This window comes from Pogona vitticeps, chromosome 8 (genome assembly GCF_051106095.1).
Source record: "Pogona vitticeps strain Pit_001003342236 chromosome 8, PviZW2.1, whole genome shotgun sequence".
NCBI lineage: Eukaryota > Metazoa > Chordata > Lepidosauria > Squamata > Agamidae > Pogona > Pogona vitticeps.
The window spans coordinates 14,674,486-14,696,413 of record NC_135790.1 but is presented as its reverse complement, the minus strand read 5'-3'; the positions used below and the strand labels follow the sequence as shown (position 1 = coordinate 14,696,413).

Sequence of the window (21,928 nt, the reverse complement as noted above, 5' to 3'; positions counted from 1 at the left end):
TTCATTATATGGCAGTCTGTGGTCCCAATGTATCATGGAGATGCATAAAGTATTTGCAGGTGAGTTGGGAAAACTGACTCTTGATAAAAGTTTTTTTAAAAAAAATCTTATGAAGAGCTCATTGCTTTTATCATTTGACTCTACTTACAACTTCTGAGACTGTGTTGGCTTTTGCCTTTCCCATCCTACGCCTACCAGCATATGTCTTTGGGAAGCTGTTGGCGTTATTATGACCTATAAGGAAGATACTAGTCTGTAGTCTCTTGCTGATAATCAGGATGCAAGATTTTTCTGTTCTAGAGACAGTGGGTCAGTTGATTATAAAGAAGGATGTATGTGGGGGTGGCAGCAGCTGTGAGGCAGGATCGCCTTAACCAGGTCAAGCAGACAAGGCGGGGATAGAGAGAGACAGAGATGGATAATCAGATTGCATGCTGGACCTGAATTTCATTTTTAATGCATCCCATTCCTCTTTGCCTCCCCTGGGACCCTCTGCCACTAGCAGAGACATCATTAGTCTAACAACATGTAGCTGAATTGATATATACCTCTATACATAATCTTTTCCCCTTTAGAATGTTTAATGCTATTTGAAAAATGCAGAAAGGTTTTTCTGTAATCTTTTCTTATTTCGCATTCCCTAGAGTAGAATCAGCTCCAGGGCAAGTAGCCATTAGATTTCATATGTCTGGTCTAAATAGTGTAATACTTAACATTGCATTTATTGTTGCTATCTTTTGACTAGGGGAAAAAAGGACTTTTTTTGTTAGAGCTGTGAACTAACAGTGTTTAAGTCACTTTGTCTTAATTTATTAAACTGCACCAGTAAACAAAAAAGTTCTTTATTTTCAGTAGAAATAAGTGTATGCCTATATATGAAGGATTATCTCAGAGGAAGTATTCCATATTGTATAAGGACAAGAGGAAATACCTCTTAAGATGGTGAATGCTCTCTGCAATTTTCATTAATATGCCCCAAGAAAACTTGGTTTGAGGCGTAAAGCCTAGCTATGGCAGACTGGTAGAATTGATTTTGTTCTATTAGCCAGCACACCAACCGGACATGAACAAACAAGGGTTGAATGTTACACCACTTAAACCTCCTCCATCCTTCGTGACACAATTTCTTTCGCCATGCATAGACAAGGGCAGGTCTACATTCAAGTTATTGTGGGACACAGATTATGACTGTTTAGTATAGGGTGAAACAGCCTCATGTTATTACATAATCGGAAGTCAGAAATCTAATGCTTATCTATTTTGACACCACTTTCTGAGGCGATGGGTTTCTCCTTTGTATATAATCCAGAGGCTGGATGACTTTCAAGAATGCTGCACTAAATAAGTGGATGGTTGCATGTGAGGAAGTGGTTGCAGTCCACAAAAAGGTTTGTGAAATAAAATCTGCCCATCATAAAGGTAGCATCAGACTCCATCAGTTCCATAGCTTTGCCTGTGCAAGGGAAGGGATGTCACTGACCATTGCAAATTGCTGCTAGTTAAACTTTAGTATATTGAGGTGTATATAGGTTTGTATCATTGTGTGTGATGTTCAGTTTTGTGAATTGCTGGATAATTCAAGTTAAGAGGAGAGTAGGTGAGACTTCTGAGGCTAAAGTTCCGCAGTCTCAAATATTTAAGCGTGGCTACGTTTGCAACGTTTGAGGTACAACAAAGGGGATTGGAATAATTCTGATGTTGTGTGCAAGGAAAGAAATATTTAAAAGAAACACAAATAGGGCTGGTGATGCCACTAGATGGGGGACTCCCTGCTGAAGGGGCTCACCAGGCTTTTGCTGCCATTCTTCATGTGAATGGAATCCTCTCCTTTCACTTTGCACGAAAGAAGAAAACCGACTCATCAAAACGGATCTCGTGAAAACAACGTTAGCTACCCTACCACTAAGAGCAAGTGGAGCCCAAACAGTCCATGGTCGTAAGGTGGGCCGTAAGGAGCATGGCAGTTTTGCTACCATCTCCTCAAGTGAATGGAGTGATTTTTCCATCCACTTAAATACAGAAGAAAGCTACTTTGTTAGGTAGGTGGAACACTGAGATAGAGAAAAGTGACTCATGACAAAGCCCCTTGAGGCAACAGCTCCGCTCCCAGTAAACTAATGAAGTGCTCTGTTCACTTCCACAGGGTGGAAAACGCTATCCCCTTTCTATTCAGCCCCTTTGCTTTTCCTTGGCTGTTTCTCTTGGTCTTCTCCCTTGGCATATTCTTACCTGTGTCTCCTTTTATCTTTTCATTTCTCGCCCTGACCTTCTCTATTTTCTTCTCTGTTGTGTCACCCAAAGAAAGGGGGGGGGGAAAAGAACACACAGAAACGAGGGAGTGAAAAGACAGGGGTGGCGAGATGCTCCCTGCACGTTGTAATCATCCATATCCAGTCTGTGTCCAGCATGTCCCCTTAGAAACCATTTTTATGGTTGCAGAAACGTTCGCTCATCCATGATTGTTGGAGATCCATTCCAGGCAATGCTCTCTGGCACCTCCCAGTTGAAGTAGGGGCTGCAGCCTTCCAGAAGTCCCGAGATCAGCAGAAACCTTTTTCTGAAATCAAATATCACTTTCACTTTTGGAAAAGTAAAAGGACAAAAAAAAAAAAAAAAGCCCCACCAGGTATAAGAAAACTTAAAGAGAATGCCAAAATGTGTACAAACTGTGTCTCTGCCCCTAGATTTTTTTTAAGTATATATATTTAAAAAAAAACAGGCATGGGATTGCTGAGGGCAAAGTCCTTGCTGACAAAAAAATAAAGCTTCAGTTTCTTAAAATTTTAAATAGGGTTTTCTGGGGTTTCAATTATAACCATTATAATACGTAATATAAAGAGAGTTATTTACAACCATGGAACAACAACAACAACAAAAAACCCCACATGTTCTACCACTTCAAAGAATAAAGTCAAAAGAGTAAGGTATCAAATGCAACATAGAGACGAGAAGAAAACGTTCAGATCCTCCTCCTCCCTCATCATGTGATCTCCCAGGTAGAAACATTTTGCTCTGCCCCCAATCAGTTGGAATCTGAATTAAAACTGTGGTTTGCACATGACACAGATTGTGATACATTCAGCCTTTGCTCTTAGGGGTAAAGTTAGAAGTCACAGGGAAATAATCCTGGGTATAGCAAGAATCCAAAGTCAACACCAGACATCAGAAAGCTGGAGTGAAGCCAGATGTAAGGCACAGCATGGTGCAGATACTACCCTATATACATGAACAGAGCAATGTCTACTTTGACTTGCTTGCTGAGGGGGAAATACTCAGTTGCTCTCTCCATACATTTTCCCTCTCCTTCCCTCTTCTCCTGATACATATGTGTTCATGTTCTCTCTGTCTCTCTTTGTGTGACCCTAACCCTTCCCTCCATCTTTCCTCCTCCTCTCATTTTCTTCCTCTGTTATATTTTCTCTCTAATTTTTCTGTTTGAGTCTCTATGTCCTTTTCTTCTCTTTTAAGTGCATCTTCTCCTCACTGTTTTTAGTTTCTCCCTGTGTGTGTTGTCTCTGTGTACTCTCTCTGTGTTTTTTCTTTTTCTTTTTGCATTTTCTCTCACTTCTCTGTGTGTTTATCTTTCTGTACAAAGGGAAATAGACAGTGAAAGCAAATAGGGGTAGTCCCGACATTTTGTGATTTCCTGTACTCCACGACCAGTATTCTGTTACTAGAGATGGCCCCCTTCATTGCAGCAGCCATTTTGTAATTGTAAAAAATTGTAAAATAAAAAAAAATAAAAACTGTAAAGCTTTCAAAGATTCTAGAAATCCAAAATCCACAGCAGGACAATCCTTTTTCGTAGATTCAACCAAAATGCTACAAACTGACAATCATCTCTGAGTTATCCAGAATTTTTGGTCAGGATGGGTGTTAAGAAAATTGGGACATTTGTGGAGAGGTTTTTTTTTTAAAGGGGGGAGAACAGTGCATAATGTTGGGCAGTTTATACAGTAAGAGGCAAAAGCTATGCTGAAACCTCAAGACCAGTAAACAGTAAGCACAAAGGTGGATGACACAGGCTAGAAGTGATGAACTCAGCTGGGCACCACATGCCTGAAGCAAAAAGTGCTTAATCTGGAGACATGTCGCTAGAAGCAAAGAGCACAAGGCTGGAAATGGAAAGGATAACCCTGGAGGCCAGAGGTTGGAAGCAAAAGTGCAAAGCTGAAGTTGAGAGACAAGAAGCAAATGCCAGAAAGTGGCAGGACAAATGCCAGAAAAGTGAAGAAGATAAAAAACCAGAAGCCCAAATGAAGAAGCCGGGTGCCTGAATGCAGAGAGTAATGGAAGCCCAGAATGTACAAGCCAATTACTGTACTAAAGTTAAGGTGTGCAACAGCAGATGTCACAAGCTCTATAAGAGAAAACTGGAAATGAGAAACAGAAGACCTCAAGTGCCAATTCCAAGAGCCCAAAGCCATGAATGTGAAACATTAAAGGTGAAAACACAAGCCCAGAATTTGAGAGGGCCGAGCCAGAAAAGAAGCGTTGGTACAAAACCAGAGACTCAAAGTGAAAAGAGTTTGGGCAGAAGTCAGAGGTCTAAAGCTTAAACCCAACAGCCAGTGTCAGAATGCACAACACCTGGAGACAGGAGCCGGAAGCCAACGAAAATTCAGAGCCCAGAGAGGGCAGAGGATGGAGCAGGTGAAGGAAAGTTGGAGGCCACATCCAGTAAATAAAAGAAATATAAGGTCACCACACATTAGCCTCTCCACTGGTTCATGGGACACAAATTTCCAGCTTTCCCATATTGGAGAGGAGAAAATCTGTCCTTTCCTGAGTGGAAGAAGAAAGGTAGATTCCTGAAGAAATTAATTCAGGACAATGTCAGAACTTTGAGAGATTTCAAATACAGGGAAATCAAAAGAATGGAAACCAGAACCAAATGCTGAGAACTCAGTGCTGGAGTTATTGCAGCCTCACGTGCTGCTTCCGGTGTGGCTGACAGGGAACTTTGTGTGCTGGGGTGACTGTCAGTCTATCCATCAGTAGCGAACAGTTCCTCCTGCCTCTGAGCTCAAAGACACCCCCCCCCTCTGCTTTGAGTCTCTTCCCCCCCTCTTTTTTTCTTTTGGAAACTGTGGGTATGTTGAGGCTTGTTGCTGAAAGTTGGTCACCCAACTTTTGTTTGTCAGTTTGCTCTTTGATCCCTCGCTTTTCTTACTTTCCCTCTCTATAAGTTTTCTTTCTGACTCTCCATGTTTCTCTCTCTTTCTCTTTCTCCTTTGTTTTTCTCCCTCTATGTCGGTTCTTCCCTGGTCCCAGTTCTTTTTACCTCCTTATGGGTGTTAGATGACTAGTGGCAAGAATATGGGCCTCAGATCTGCCAAAATTGCCCACCTTGACTAAAATGGATAGTAATGAACCAAGCAAACACGGCTGAAGAGTTTTCCATAATTTTGGTGCCACCACAGAGCGAGTCCTCTTAGCTGTAGTCACTTGCGTGAGGGTAGAGCATGAGATGATTTGACTAAAGCTCTCTTGTGACATTCTTCAGCGATAAAAAGCTTTGCTCCTCCAGATGCCATGGATTACCACTCCCAGAGTCCCTTACCATTGGCCTTAATAGCTGAGGTTTCTAGGAGATGAAACCCAAGACATCTGGAGCCAAATATTTTCCACTCCTGCATTAGATTGTAAGTTGTTATTTCTGGTTGTACAAAGGAAGCTGCCTCGTCTCAGGTCTATCACTCAGTATTATCGACTCTGACCGGCAGCAGTTCTTCAAATACTAATGAACAAGTTTTTGAATCTGAGGTATCACGATTGAAACTGAGGACCTGCATGTGCCATATATGTACTCTTATCAGCCTGCCTGTGTTCTCTCCCCAGTGTGAAGGAGCAGTGGTGTGAAGCAGCACCACGATTGTGTGATGGGAGACTTGTGCTTTCCCATGCAGCTGATATCTGCATAAAATAAGCTTCTCGCAGGAGAACTGTGAAATTATACTAGTTGCAAGGCTTCCTAGCACAACTCCATCAGCAATCCTCTTAAAGGGATGAAAGGGCATAATCCCATGGGAGCTGGGCCTCTTTTCCTCAACCGAGGGGGCTCAAACATCTGGGATAAAATTATAAGTCACAACAACACAAGCCAACAGAAAAGAGGAAAGAAGTTGTGTGGTGCTTGTGCAAAATGGAAGAGCAAGTGTGGGTGATGCTTTACTATTTTTGTTTGCTATGTGATATCAAGTTGCATCTGATTAATGGTTGATTCTAACAGGGCTCTCAAAATATGTGAGGTTTTAAGGAGCAGTTTTGTCATGGGTTTAACTTGAGTTTCCATGGCCAAGCAGGAATTTGAACCCAGATCTCCTGAGTCTGTTACCCTATCTACTATATCACAATGGCTCTCAATATCTTTATTTAGACTACTAAAATCTCAGAAACAGATTGGTTTTAATGTGTTGCAGGAGTCTTCATCCGACTTCTTTATCCTTCTGCTTCTTAGTAGACAGTCCTTTTGCAACAGGCTTGTATTGAAGCTTCTTGGGTTGCTAGATGCTTTGTTACAAGGCTATGAGGAAACTACTGAATGACTGATAATTCTTGGAGAAAGGAAACACATTCTTTGAGATGAAACCAGAGATCTCAGTCAGATGATTCTATAAACTGGCTGCCTCCATTTCGGAACTTCACTTTAAACTAGGAGACTCTGTCCTCAAGATCTAGAAAGAATGTTTACACAGAATGCTTGTCTATTTTTCTCCCCTTCCCCAACTTTGGCTTGAAAGGCAGTCTGGGTTTTTTTGAGATTTTAGTGCTGTATTAGCCACCCTTATTTTTTCAGTTTTGCAAGGTAAGCCAATTTATTTTTGCTACTAAGAATGAAAGGACCCTTTTCATGCTTGGACCCATCCCAGGCTGTCCACATGAAGAAGCTTCCATCTCTTTCTCTCGCTCTAGAGCAGACTGTCAAGTACATGAACTGTTGTGCCTGTTTTATCCTCTCTCTCTCTCTCTGGGCCTTCCCTCTATCAGTTCCTAAATCCATGTCAGCCACCTCACTCTAATTTCCGCACACCACATGTACACATTAAGCATTTCCCAGACAGAAATCTGCCTGAGGATGACCTCTGGGCTTGGAGCAGCTTTGTCTTGGCAGTGTTTTCCCTTTCTCTTAGATATCCCTTATCTGTTTCGTCTTATCTGCATTATCATAGCTTTGCCTGATTGAGGTTGGCATTCAGTATCCCTGTCCAAGTGTAAATAATGCCTTGACTGCAGGGTCAGCTGTACCACTAGGCAGAATGAGGCCACTGCTCTGGGCAGGAGATGCTATTGCACAGGGACCAGCGGTGAAATGCTAGTGGCTGCACAGCCTGTCGACCTCTTAAGCCAGTCTGCTGTCCACAAGTGCCACAGAAGACACGATTGCATCATCAGTGTCCACTAACCAATCTGGTCAACATAAGGAATGGGAATGAGCCAACTTCATCTCAGGCAGCAAAATGTCTTAGGCCAGCTCTGCCTGCTTCCCCCCTCTGCCCCTTATTGCTCTTTCATGACCGGCTATTTCCTTTATTTGCTGCTTCTCCATCTCTTGCTTTAAATCCTGTGTTCAGATTATAGCTTTCTTATTTAGTTGATTATTATTTTCTTTTACATCCTGCTCATCTGTCCGAGAACACTCAGAAATGTTCCAGACACCCTCCCTCTATCTTGGGGATGAATAATATGCAGACCTCCAGATGTTGTTGGACTGCAGCTCTCACCAGCGCTAGCAAGCATAGCAAGGGGTAAGACTGGGAGAAGTGCAGTCCAACAACATCTGGAGGGCCTCACTGAGGTCAGATTAAAGCCAACATATTACCTATTGGTTGCAGTCCTCCCCTGCTGATGTTGAGAATCTATGTTTCCTTTTCCCACTCTAAGGCTTCTGTCATTCACATAATGCTTCCTTATCTCATTTGAACTACTGTGTTCCAGGTCTAGACAAATGTACCTTCTGAAAGGGTATTAAGATACAAGTCACATATGTAGTTGTTTGGTCAGTTGGGAGGTCTGTCTAAATACTACTGTCTAGAGTGGTATAAAAAGGAGCCTCTGCAATATAAAGGATGTTGTGACTACAGTGGTGCCTCGCAAGACGAATTTAATTCATTCTGCGGTTAATGTTGTCTTGCGAAAAATTCATCTTGCGAAACATGTTTTCCCATAGGAATGCATTGAAATCTAATTAATGTGTTCCTATAAGCAAAAAAGTCAGAACAAAGTCAGATTTGGTTTATACCTAACCAAGATCTCAGCAATGAGAGGTTTACTGAGTGCTCTTTAAAGCCATTCATATTATGCAGATGATTTTAAAAATTTCAATTAAAAAACTTTAACTTTTTAAACATCACAGAAAAACATTTAAAAATCAGCAACATGACGCAGGAACCAAAAACGGAAAACATTCTTCTTGTGTAGCATGGCCATAGGAACATTTGTCTTGCGAGTCATCAACCCCATTTCCAAAACCATTTGTCTTGCAAGTTTTTTGTCCTGCGAGGCATTTGTCTTGCAAGGCACCACTGTACAGTATTTATTTTAAAAACAAACAAACATGGTGACATAAATGTTTCTTCTGTTCTTCCTGCCTTCTGCCTCCGTTCTCCTCAAAAGATCAAAGAGGCACTGCCTGAGACTTGGACAGCTAGTTTGCTTTAAATCAGTGCCAACGGCTTGTGCATCAGCATAATGAGATTTAAGAAGTTTGGAGGCCTGACCAGATGGGGCTCATCCATTATCCCCCTCCCCAACAAGATTTTCTGAGTTTGTTAATAGTGTACTGTTAACACTGACATGCAATGCACGAGCAATATATTATGGATGTGACTCATATGCTATATATGTCCTGGGCACTGTGCCACTTCTTGTCTGTCCAATTTATCCTTCTGCAGACATTTTGGGTGATGTGTGTAGCACATAGTTACATGATGATTAAGAACTATGCTGTTTAGAATTTAGTCCAGAGCTGTGTTCCTGTTGTCACTGGATGCTCACACCTAAGGCAAAGAAGATGCCAAACATTGCTCTTTTATTAATTTCCCAAAGATACGGTACATGCTGCTCCCATAACTCTAAAGTTACTTTTTAGGCTTCTACTCCTAGAATTTGATTAGGAGTTTGTAGTCCAACATTTTAAAAAGGAACTTTTAAAAGCTCTGTCTCTTTCTAACTATGCAGGTTCAATTTTTATTCTTAAGGGCATTGATGATTACTTTTCTACATTTTTACAAAATTGTGGGCATTTAGACATGGCAAAACTCTAGTGTGCATGTCACTAGACAGAGCAGTGAAGAGATCAGGAAAATCTATCAGTGGCAGATAAGGCTTTGCTATTGTTTCTTTCTGTCCCAATTTCTTTCCTTTCCTTTCCCTTCCACTCTACTCTTCTACTCTATATCTGTCTCTGTCTCCATCCAAGGATGGACAGATAATTCTTTCCACTGGATCGAACAGATCACTTGCAGAAAACTGAAGCAATTGCTTCAAATGTCAGATGCTAAGAGTGGCAATCCTGACAATCTGACCATTGCTCTTTCTGAGCCTTCTTATCTCTTAGAAGACACAAGACCTTCTCCCACTGCAAATGCACCCGTTGCTAGTCTGGTTGGTTTCTGTATACGTATGCAATGGATGCAAGGGTGCCCTGTGCCTGTGATGAGACAGGAAAAATGTCTCAAGACAAGCCCTGGCTTATGAGATCCTGTGTGTGGTTATACTGCATATCTTTCTCGGTCAATAATTAATTTTTTTTTTATTTTTGAAGTTTTCAAAATTGTATATCCATGCTGCCCTGAGTAGTATTTCACTAAGTCGGGCAGGATAGATAGATAGATAGATAGATAGATAGATAGATAGATAGATAGATAGATAGATAGATAGATAGATAGATAGATAGATAGATAGATAGATAGATAGATAGATAGATAGATAGATAGATAGATAGATAGATAGATAGATAGATAGATAGATAGATAGATAGATAGATAGATAGGGGTGAGCTAAAAGCTCTGAGTTTTAAACTCCCAGAATATTGTTTTCAGATTTTGTCCGTTATGCCTCTACTAATAAATGTACCAATTTATAGTATAGTTTTGGAAGATATAGCCTTCTTAGTATGTGTAAGCATATCAGGCAAAGTCCAAAGAAACCAAACCAAACCATGTGGCACCTTAAAGACTATTATATTTGAATGTAAGCTTTCTTGGACACATCCACTTCATCAGACATATGGAAGCAGAACTAAATGTTGAATGAAATACTGTATCAGTTTCACAAGTAGAATATTCTAAATCTTCATTGGCTCTGGAGGGGGTAAAGGTAAAGGTAAAGGTAAAGGTAAAGGTTCCACTTGACAATTTTTGTCCAGTCGTGTTCGACTCTAGGGGGCGGTGCTCATCCCCGTTTCCAAGCCATAGAGCCAGCATTTTGTCCGAAGACAATCTTCCGTGGTCACATGGCCAGTGCGACTTAAACACGGAACGCTGTTACTTTCCCACCAAGGTGGTCCCTATTAATCTACTCGCATTTGCATGCTTTCGAATCGCTAGGTTGGCGGGAGCTGGGACATGTGACAGGCGCTCACTCCATCGCGTGGATTCGATCTTACGACTGCTTGGTCTTCTGACCCTGCAGCACAGCTTCTGCGGTTTAGCCCACAGCGCCACCACGTCCCTCTGGAGGGGGTAGCCATGTTAAAATCAAGAGGAAAAATAATATATAAAAGTAGATATAAAAGTGAAAGAAGATAGCAGAGGAAAAACGTGTGTTAATGCAGGTAATATTGACAGTTTTTACTTTTGAGCCTTGGGATGAGAAATGGGCTTGGTAGTTATGAAGAAAATAACTGTGGCAGTAGATAACAGCAGAAGTATTTATATTCGATCCATTTATATGGGTGTCCATCATGCATATAAATTTTATCTCTGTTGTTTCCCTCTGTATTCTTGATTTGTAATAGTTCTGTTGTGACTTTTAAATCTTCTAGGTTTCTGTGTGTAGCGGTTTCTGATGTCAGATTTGTGACCATTGACCCATTTCCATCGAGATTGTCCTGTTTGTCCTATGTTGAGTGCAGAGGGGCTTTGTTGGCAAAAGATGGCGTAGAATCAGATCACATTAGCTGAGAAGCAAGAGAAGGTGCTTTGGATATTGTGTGTGGCATTGTTAGGTCCTGTAATCATGTTGCCAGAATAGATATGTGGGCAGGGTTTGGGTAGGGTTTAGGCCCCCGTCTGTGTTCTTGCTTTGTGGTCCATTATGTGTTAGTATTTGCTTGTCTGTAGGCAAGTATGGGTTTGGAGAGTGAAATATTCTTTTCAAAGATAGGCTAAGATTGCTTAAGATGCATGAGTGGTCTAAGTTGTGGACTGTAAGTGACAACTGTGTTCTGTAATGTTGTCTTCTGGGTCTGTCTTGCAGTAAGTTACTTCTGAGTATGCATCTTCCTTTGTTTGTTCCTTAATCATATGGGAGTGGGTACTTTTTACCAATTACTAATATTTTAAAAAAAGAAATAAAAGATAAGGGGCAACCTTCTAACACTATTACTTTGTGAATGTTTGTTGCAAGAAATTTATCCCATAGAATACTATCCAATTGTATCTCAAATGAGTCGAAGGTTCCTCTCTAGTGGAACAGTCGACTCAAGAAGCAAAAGGCAAACTCCATTGACTAGTTTTCTAAACGTTCTTTTTTAAGGATGTTGGGGTGGGTGAGTTTCCCTCTCATTGCTGAGATCTTGGTTAGGTATAAGAGCCCTACAGTCTCTGTAACCATGGAGATGACCTCCGGGCTAGCTGGGCAGAGCAAGGCCTCCCAACAGCAGATTAATGGCTACATTGTCAGACATCATTGTTCTTTCACAGGGAGGCCCCAACTGACCCTGCCACCCAAAATAGCAGCTCTGGACCCATAGTTTCCTAAATGGTAGACACCACAGTGAGATCTGTTTCCAATGAGCCACCAAAAGAGTTTGGGCTGCATCGCTGTGCCCTTCGGAGGTTCATGCGCACAGCCAACAACTGCAGGAAAGTAGGACAAAGGAATAGATACAGAATCCTTCTTCCCTCTCACAAGTTAATTCTGAGGTTGCATTTTCACAATGATGAGCAGCTTCTACCAAATGGATAAACAGACAAGCACTTGCTATATGATGGAAGGGGAAGAGGAAGGGAGAAAAGCAGTCAGTGAAGTCAAGATGATCTGTGTGAGTGGGTTGGGAGGCACTTTAGATCGTCTGTGTTTAGTATATTTATTTATTTTATTTATTTTATTTATATCCCACCTATCTAGTCAACTCAGGACCACTCTAGGCGGCTAGAGTGGAATTAGGAAGCTAAGCTACTTCATCTATATCATATCTTGATGGGAACACAATTGTCATCAAGTTTTTTTTAAAAAAACACAACCATTTGACATACCATCCCAGGAAACACAGACATTGAAAACAACAATTGTAGAAGAATTGATAGAAAATAGCAACATATTTTCACTAAAATACTGTAGATAAAATATACAGTACATGGGACGTCCATTCTAATGTTCAGGTTGTCTTTACTATCTTAATTAAAATGGTCACTTTCTGGTTCTTAGTGGCTTATGTCCACAGTTTACACAAGAAATGACATTATCTAGCCATAAACAATTAGCAAATAACTCACACATTGTGTCCAACCTGGCAAGTTGCTCTGCTCACATAGCTAAAAGTCACTTACAAGACTGAAAGCGGCCCTCTGGTCTCTTCTGTGCTCAGCAGCACAACATATATATCATTCCCTCCATTTCTAAAAGTTACAGATGGGGGTAAACCACTATTTGGTCCAAAAAAACCCAGACAATCAAATTGTTAAAATGGATGAGAAACTTTCTGCCCACCTACACGTCAGAGGGCAACACAAGACTGCTGAAAATGTAAAAAACAAAAGAGCTGTCTAGAGATCCACCTCCAGTTTTGAGAAATACGTAATTGTTTTGGGGCAATAAACACTACCATGGGGTAGAGAGCTGCAATTCCTCTTCCCCCCTCCCTTTTTTATAAGAACAACAAAGGGACTAGGGGAGGGCTGAAATCCACAATTATAGCCTTGCAGGAAAACTTTGTGCGCTTCTGATGCACCAAGAAGATAAACAGACTCGAGGGAATGCAAAGGTGTACAGAAGTAAACAAACATTTCTAGAACTTACAACATCCATAGGGAGGAGGACTGAGTTGTGGGAAGCTGGCTACCTGCTGGGGAAGTAAGAACAGAAAGGGGCATCCTGACAGAGGGGGCACAACTGACTGGATCATTCACAAGGAGCACTTTGCACATCATAGTGACAAGGATTTGGTGGCTTCGGTTTGTTCACCAGCAGCAACATTTCCTAGACATAGAGAACCTAGATCCTGTGATTCATGCTTTGGTAATCTTCAGTTTGAATTGTTTTAAACCATGTACATGGTGCTTAAAGCTCATTAAGATATTTCCATAAGCTTCAGCTAGTGCAGTATTAGCACACAGAATGATGATGGGAATCTGGGTAGGGGTGAGCAACAGTCACCTTGCAGGCCAGTTGTGGAGCCCATCCAATTTTCTGCCCTCCAGTTTTCATTTTCTTTATTTCTTAAAAAAAAAAACAACACCCAACCCTCCAGGAAGCAGGAGTCTTCTTTAAAACAAGACAGACCCCACCTCCACATCTTGTTTTTCTCCGTCCATGTTCTTAGGAAACTGGAAGTGAATTTCTGACTTCTCTGTGTCTGGACTGAAACTGCACAGAATTTTTTCACCACGTAATTTATCCTCCCTATGGTTGTTATCCTATGCTTCTCTGTCATAGTGGTTTGTGCTTGTATTATATTGCATGATGTTTTTAAAAATGCCTTTTATGACTGGCTTTCATTCTTCTTTGCCACCCAGAATGGTGCACAGCCACCAAATGTGTGGCCTAACAGTATTCCTATGAAGAAACAAGAAATCAGGACTAGCTGAAGACTAGGTTGCTGCTTGCTGTAGAACAGCCAAGGGCACTCGGCAGCCACACAGGTCAAAGCCAGCCAAGCAAATGGGCGCCTTTCCTCATTTCTGTCAGGAAATCCACAACAACCAGACACTAAAGAGCCAACTATTCACTCTCCTTGTGAAACTGCCAGAAAGGATGGGCGGGTCAGTCTTCAGCCGGCGGCAGCCTAACCAGCCAAGGGTCTCCTGGCACCTTTACAGGCGAGCCAGTCCGACCCGACCGGGCCGAATTTCTGTGGCTTGCACCGTATCCTGGAGAAGCGGACAGCAGTTCGTGGACATTTGGGCTAAAGCTAAACCAAGCAGGTTCTCTTCCAGGCGTTGGTTTTTGATCCCCTTCCATGACACTTAAAGAAACTGCCCCAGACACCGGCTTCCCTCCGCCGGGTAGCGGGGCCATCTCTCTCCAAGTAGGAACGGTTTGGTGGCGGGAAATAAACAATTCAACAGGTCCAGGAGGTTTTCCTTCCTAAATCGTGGCAGGTGCGTCATAAGGCCACTGCCCCGATGGCGGGAGGCAGCCTAGCAAGTCTTCTGGCCCCCGCACGGCCCACCCCGTCGGTCCCCTTCCGCCGCCTCCGCTCCCCTTCTGAGCCCCGGGCGGAGTCGCCTGTCCCGGCGGCGAGGACTGGTGGCCGGCCGGCGCCAAGCGGGTTGCGCCGAGTGCAGCCGGCCCGCCACCGAAGCGACAGGTAGGCAGGCATGACGGCGGTTGTGTGGAGGGAGGGAGGGAAGGGGGCTCCGAGCCGTCGGGGTCCCAGAGTGGCGGGACGAGGGGTCCTTTGCACGCCCCGAGGCGCCCTCAGGTGTCGGTGCTTTCTCTGGGATTTGCGACAAGGGGAGGGTGGGCGCTTTACCCCAAACCTGCTTCTGGCTCCCCTGAGCACAATCCTGTCGTCGACGGGAAGTTAGGATATGCGTGTGTGCGCCCGCTGGCGCGCGTGTACACCTGCACAGCGAACGAGAATGCCTCGGTGTGAATGCCTCGGCGGGCGTGTGTACAAGCACGCTCGCACACCCCCGCACCCATAGTGTATGTAAGCGATGTTAGTGTGTGTTCGCTTTGACGCGTTTCGCATATCTGCACAAGTACACGTTTATGTTTGTGTGCGGTTACACACACACACACACTACAGTGTGGAAGCAAGTCCATGAAAGCTCATACTTTAATAAACTGGTTCGTCTTCTCAGTGCCACAGAACTCTTTTGCTGCCGAAGGCGAACAGGCTGTATAAGATGTCCAGGCACAGACTTTTTCTGAAGTCTTCCAGCATAGTGGGCAATTAAGGAAGAAAGTTTAAAAAAAAAATGGAGAGGAGGCGGTGAGGGGGGGGATGGGGGATGGATGCCAAGCAGCCAGAGGCAATAAGAGTTAAGTGCAAAGCCAGGAGATGTTTGCAGCTGTTTATTAAGTTGTGCAAAGCAGATTAGAGCCGCAGCAGCAGCAGCGAGAGAGCGCGCGAGGCTCTGCAGGCTCTCCCAGCCGGACTTCGCTGGGCGGGCAGGGCGCGGTCTTTGTCCCGCTCTCCAAGCGAGCGGCTCCCGTTGTCAAGAGCGTTGTCGGTGGGAGACTCGTCGGAAGAACGGGGGACTAGCCGGGAGAGGAGAGGGTTTCCCCCTGCTCGTTTTTAAAAAAAAATGTGAGTAAGAGTTCTCCCTTTTGTAATCCTGAAATCTTAATCACTCCCGTAAATTCTCGGCAACTTCCAATATGCTTACAGATGGAAGAGGGTGAATCAGAGGCCAGCAGATATGGAAGCAAGTGTGGGGTGGAGAGAGAGAGACTCTTAACTGGAATGAGGGGAGAGGGCTGCGGATCCTGACTGATCTCTTTAATCCTTGAGAAATGACCCTCGTGTACACAATAACAGGGGTTGAGTTTTGATGTGGTTGGAAGGCAGCATGAAGATCCCTCAGCCAGTTTCCAGGCCGTGTTGGTTTCTTACCTATTCATTCATAAATGCATCCCACCCATTCATGTATGCATTTACAACCTTTCTTATGAATAGGAAACATTAACAGTCATATTTACAGGTAAGTGTGCATATTTAAAAATATATCAACATCTCCCAAAATATGCATTCCTAAATATTTTTAGAAGCATAAAATCCATTTTGTGTGCAGTGTGTTAGTTTGTTTTGTTGTTGCTTTGAGCCAAGACCTCCATTACAAAATTTAAAGGAGTATAATGTTCACATATTATTAAAGTGTGAACAGGTTGCTTTGCTTCAAAATGCAGCCAGAACAAAAGCCCTGAGCATCATTTAGAAGAGTGGGTGGGCCTCTCTGGTGAACAGAGACACAAGAGCGTGCGAGAGTATAGAACTGCTGAATGAAGTCTGTTATTTTTTTTAAAGCAAAAAAAAATTGCTTACCTTTTCTATGTTTTTTAAATTGCCAAAGCCATTCAAATGTTTCAGTATGTCTTTACCACATCTTCAAGAGAAATCTGTAATAATCATAGAATAATGGAGTCAGTGGAATTCAAAAGGACCTATAAGGCTATTGAGTCCTACACCCTGCTCAATGCAGGAATCCACAGTACAGTACAGTATATCTGATGGATGTTCTGTCTTGCTTTCTCTTGAATGCCTCCAGTGCTAGAACCTTTGCCACGTCCTGAAGTACAGTAATTGGTTCTGTTTTTGTGGTGCTCTAACAGGATGTGACTACACAGTAAGAAAAAAAATGTGAATTGACCTGGGATGTTAGTTTTCCCAGGTAAATTTACACTAACTGGCCTCACAGGGAGAGAGGAGGAAATTGACAAGTATCTTTATTTGCAGCTTGTTAATTTAGGTTTCCTGAGTTGGAGGAGGCGTAGCTATGGGGGAACTACCTTAATAAGTTTTACAAATGGGCCAAGTAGCAATCCCTCCCCTCTTTTTTGGTGTCAAGTTGCCCTAACACCAAGCCTTTGAAAAAACAACAAGTTATTTCAAGATTCCTGCTAAGATGGGTGCGCACGTGCACAACTCCATGAACTCTTATTCTGCTCACCAGCCTCAGCAGCCTGCTCCCTACAGAGTCAAATAAACCTGAATGAGGTGAACTATTAAACTGTGTTAGAATCCATTTCATTATTTAAAAAATGAACAATGTCTCCATAAAAAAAACTTCCAGTGAAAATTTTTAGCAACCTCCACTTCTGTTTCTTGAGTTTGGGAAGACCGACTGACTACTGAATCCACAGCCTGCCTGTTACTTTCTTATTCTGCTCTCTCTCTCTCATATATATATTTTTCCCTGTTTTCTTCTCCTAAAAATTTGGTGCGTCTTATGGAGCAAAAAATACAGTGTATGTATACGGTATATGTATATGGAGGATAATAAACTTCAGAAGCCTGTGCTGCAGGGTCAGAAGACCAGCAGTCGTAAGATCGAATCTGCTTCGTCCCAGCTCCTCGCCAACCTAGCAGTTCAAAAGCATGTAAATGTGAGTAGATAAATAGGTACCACCTCGGTGGGAAGGTAAAACAGTGCTCCCTAGTCACGCTGGCCACGTGGCCACGGAAACTGTATTTGGACAAGCACTGGCTCTACGGCTTGTAAAATGGGATGAGCCCCCTAGAGTCGGACACGATTGGACTAAAAATGTCACGGGGAACCTTTACCTTTACCTAATATGCTAAGAGCATATATATGTAGAGAGAGCGAGAGAGTGAGAGAGAGCAGAATAAGAAAGTAACAGGCAGGCTGTGGATTCAGTAGTCAGTCGGTTTTCCCAAACTCCAGAAACAGAAGTGGAGGTTGCTAGAAATTCTCATTGGAAATTTTTTTTATGGAGACATTGTTCATTTTTTAATAATGAAATGGATTCTAACACAGTTTAATATGCGTAAGAGAGTGTGGGGGGAAACTCAAGAGGTTTTCTTGCAGCTCTATCCTGGCATTTGATCCTGTGTTATTATTGTTGGCTGCCAGAAATCCTGATGGAGGATAATATGCTAAGAGCTGGGCTGGCAACTCTGAATAAATTTCCTTGCAATTCAGCAGCTTTCCCTTCTCCTGCTTTGCTTTCCTTGCAAATCTTTCCCTTCTTCACCTAACCAAGTCCAAGTTAAACAGAGCATCCTGCCATGGTCTCCTCTGAATGCACACAAGCCCTTTCATGAAGACTGACAATATGATCTGTTTACTTGTTATCGTGACCTGTATCGCAGGAGCTGAGGGCAGTTCTTTGGGGTTGTTTTGATCCAGAAAATACTGAGAGGTCTAAAGTTACCTGATGAGCTTAGTGGCTGAAATGGAGTTTCTCTGGCCCTTCTTTCGCAAGCAAGTTAATAAAACATACTTTTTTGAAATTCTTTGGTCACTTTTTATAAAAAAGGATTTCACCACCATAAAATCTGAAACAATGTGTTAGTAAACTAAAGAGTGTGTGTGTTTGTGTGTCTGTGTGTAGCGGATGTTAGGCATCCTTCAGTCTCAAGAGACTATGGTAACATGCTCTATATGGAGGACTTGGAACAGCGTCTAGTGTGGCTGAGAAGGCCAATTTGAGAGTGGCAATCCCTTTCCGATTGTTTTGACGCTGTATGCGAAGCTGGAGTGCCCTCTCCAGAGCACGAAGGTAAAGGTAAATGTTCCCCTTGACAATTTTTGTCCAGTCGTGTTCGACTCTAGGGGGCGAAACTCATCCCTGTTTCCAAGCCATAGAGCCAGTGTTTTGTCCGAAGACAGTCTTCCGTGGTCACATGGCCAGTGCAACTTAGACACGGAACGCTGTTACCTTCCCACCGAGGTGGTCCCTATTTATCTACTTGCATTTGCATGCTTTCGAACCGCTAGGTTGGTGGGAAGCCAGATCACGAAGCCTGGATAAAATAATGTGGAGGATAGGCTGTTACCCAAGCAGCAAATCCCCCCTCTTCATGTCGCTGAAGTAGTCCAATGGAAAGGTAAGAGCCAATACAATTGGTTCCAGTGACGTTGCAGGAGTTGCCAGAACATCACAAACTCCCTCCAGGACTCTGGCGCCGGATTTTGCCTCAAGGTTAACTCCTGAAGCCTTTTCCATAAGTAGATATAGCCACAAGGCAGTGGAGGTTTGAAATCGGAGTTTTCCTTCTCCTAGATGCGCTGCCTTCCAGGGCTGACAAGCCCCACCTACCCAGCCTGCTCCCTAAGAGTGTGGAAGTATGATCCGACCCCTAAAACTTTCCTGACCCCCAGGTGTATGCAATGCTATACACCTGACCTATCCGTGTAGCGGATAGAATAACAAAATAGGACTCAGGAGGCCTGAGGTCGAATACCTGCTTGGCCAGGAAACTATTGGGGATATATATCTTGTAAGCCCTATTAGGACATGGGTCTAAAATATTATTTATTTGTGAAACCTTCTGATCTTTCTCAACCTATCCTTCCTAAGGGAGGTGATGTAAAGAGAATAACGAATGGTCTCCTTGGAGAAAGAGCAAGATAGCGTAATGAATAACTTGCCATCATTGGGAATGTTACTTTTTGGATACAGCTCCCAGCGGTCATGCTGGCTGGAGGATTCTGGGAGGCGTAGTCCATATAGCAACATTTCTAAATTTGGAATGTGTGGTGGCAATGTTTGGAAAGAATACATTTGACTGCTGGAAAGAACCGTTAGCCTTGAAAATATGTGGACGCTCTGCATGCTCTCTGTTCCTCTGACTGCTGTTTCCTTCACTTAGGCTCAGACATGGGAGGTGATGCTCGCAGCTGGAGAAATGTTATTCTTTGTGCCCAGTTGCCAGCCCAAGGAACACGACAGCTTTCCTAGATCTCCAGGCTGGAATTGGAGCTGACTGCAAGGTCTTCCAACTAAAACAGGCAAGATTGGCCAAGTCGTGATCGCTACTTTTGGAGTCTTTATTGTAGACTTGGAAGAGTTGGTCAGCTGGAGAATCCAACCAAAACAGCCCGTGCCAGCTGGATGGAGACTGGGAAGGTGTGTCTGCCTAAAAAGGATCTCATGCAGCAGCACCACCACCTGAAGTGCAGACAAGAGAAGACACTCTCGCCTCCCTTGGCGTACCTGGCTTTCTCCTTAGAGCTGTTGCTTCTGGCTTGGCCCTCCTATGCCAACCCTGTGCCCACTCCTGCTGATGAAAGCGGAGAGGTTGTGGTGAGTTCATCCAGGGCATTATAAAATCAAAGGTACTTTCTGGAATGCAAAAACAAACATGGGTAGTCATCATTAAATCAGCTTCTCCAACCCAGCAGCCCTCCAGATATGCAGCCCTCCAACGCCGTCTCTATTTTAAAGGGCAGTCTTTCCACATCAGTCTTTTCATTGGTACCTTTGTAATATCATTGTCCTTTACAAATGTGCAGGTTGCATATGCAGTTGTAGTAGCAGAGGAGGAAGCACAAAGTCAGGCTTGATCCCCAAGGACATGAGCACTTTGCAAATATAAACATGTTAGTTAAATCCGAAAATGACTTGTTACCTCTGTCGCGCACACTGTCCCATGCTAAATTGGCTTCTGGTCCCTTTTGGACTGTAGTTGGGTACCGCTCCAAGGTACAGTCGTGTCTGCTCCAAGAGGTTTTGTCTCCTAAAGAGGAGAAGAGGGGGGATGTCTGGCATTCTGTGTACTAAAACTGACCTGACTGTGCTTCAGTGCTGCAGGTCAGATAGTATTCATCAGTAGTCCTAGGACAGGACTGGCTGGGAGCTGTGGCATGAGGAGTAAATATGTTTGCTCCTGTTCCCAACGTCTAAGGCCAGAGGCATTTGCATCATTGTACTTAATGGTAGGACTGGGCCTGAGCAGAGACAGAGCAACTAATAGTCCATTCAGGAAACTTGTGAAGCCTTTTCAGTTCTTTGCAAACAGTGCACTCTCTACATTAGAGGAGAGAGAGCATAACGAGCTTAGTAGCTTCACACACAGAGAGACACACACACATGGAAGGTATTCTCATCATCCTCCATGTGTAGAGAGGGATTTTCTGCAGTAAGGGGGCTCCATAAAGGCTGTACTCAAGAAGCCTGATTTTCTACGAGTCTTAATAGTTTGGAGAATCTCTATAGTTAGGGAAAGCTCCCTGCTACAGGCAGTTGCTCTCTGCATGCGGAGGCTGGTGAGAACAGTGATGAAGAGAGGTGGACGATAGAATACCATGTTCATATGACCACTCTTCCTCCTTACATGCATCCTCTCTAGGCTAGAGCATAGAAAACATATTTTGGGGGACTGTCAGTTATAAAGCTACCCAGCAATTAAAGTGAGGAACATCTTTTAATCTAGATTTTAGTGCTGGAACTTCCTGCTAAGATAAAAGGACAGATTGAAAGTGGGGGAATTCCCGGAAGGCAAAATTGGAGCCTATGTTGACCAGTGCTTTCTACTTGTTACCTCTGTCTAGGAGTGGCTGACTCAGTATGGGTACCTTCCTCCAGCTGATCCAGTGACAGGCCAGCTGCAGACCTGGGAAGCTGTGACAAGTGCCATCCGCATCATGCAGCGCTTTGCAGGAATTGCAGAGACTGGGGTCCCAGGTAAACTGAAACACTGAGGAACTGGGAGTTCCTGCTAGTTCCACCAGGTGCCTTAAACGTTGACATCCACACTTCCACTGGAATGTCAGAATCGTGGAATTGAAAGTGACCTTTGGAGATATATCTAGATATATTGTCCTACGTATATTGCAGGAGTGGGCAGCATTTTGTTGTTTCAGGGAAAATGCATACATACATGGTGAGATAGCCTATCAAGGAAGAGCTGATTCTTGAAATATTTCTTGACCCCCCGCCCGTACAAGAACGAGAAAAAAAGAGGTTTGATTTGTGTTTTGTGTGAGTGAATGAGAGAGAGAGGGGAGTTTCTGCAATTTGTACAACATATCTCTGAGCAAAACCCATTTGACTTTGCGAAGCTTGCTCCATGGCTGGAAAAAAAACAAACCATTGGGAAAAACCAAATACAACCATGTAGCCGTTAGAT

The 21,928-nt window shown here is 43.3% G+C and overlaps 1 protein-coding gene and 1 long non-coding RNA gene across 3 annotated transcripts in view; both read left to right on the top strand.

Annotated features, from left to right (window-relative positions):
* LOC144584198 (uncharacterized) overlaps nt 1-21,928 on the top strand; it is a 465,271-nt gene that overhangs the window by 379,301 nt on the left and 64,042 nt on the right. The gene's annotated exons all lie outside the window — the stretch shown is intronic.
* LOC110084322 (matrix metalloproteinase-17) overlaps nt 15,485-21,928 on the top strand; it is a 32,982-nt gene continuing 26,538 nt past the window's right edge. For both annotated transcript variants that reach the window (XM_078379779.1, XM_072978825.2), the window contains exons 1-3: nt 15,485-15,643; nt 19,670-20,103; nt 21,351-21,483. In XM_078379779.1, coding sequence (XP_078235905.1) covers nt 19,912-20,103; nt 21,351-21,483 — 325 coding nt within the window. In that variant the 5' untranslated portion in view covers nt 15,485-15,643; nt 19,670-19,911. The remainder of the gene's footprint in view (nt 15,644-19,669; nt 20,104-21,350; nt 21,484-21,928) is intronic.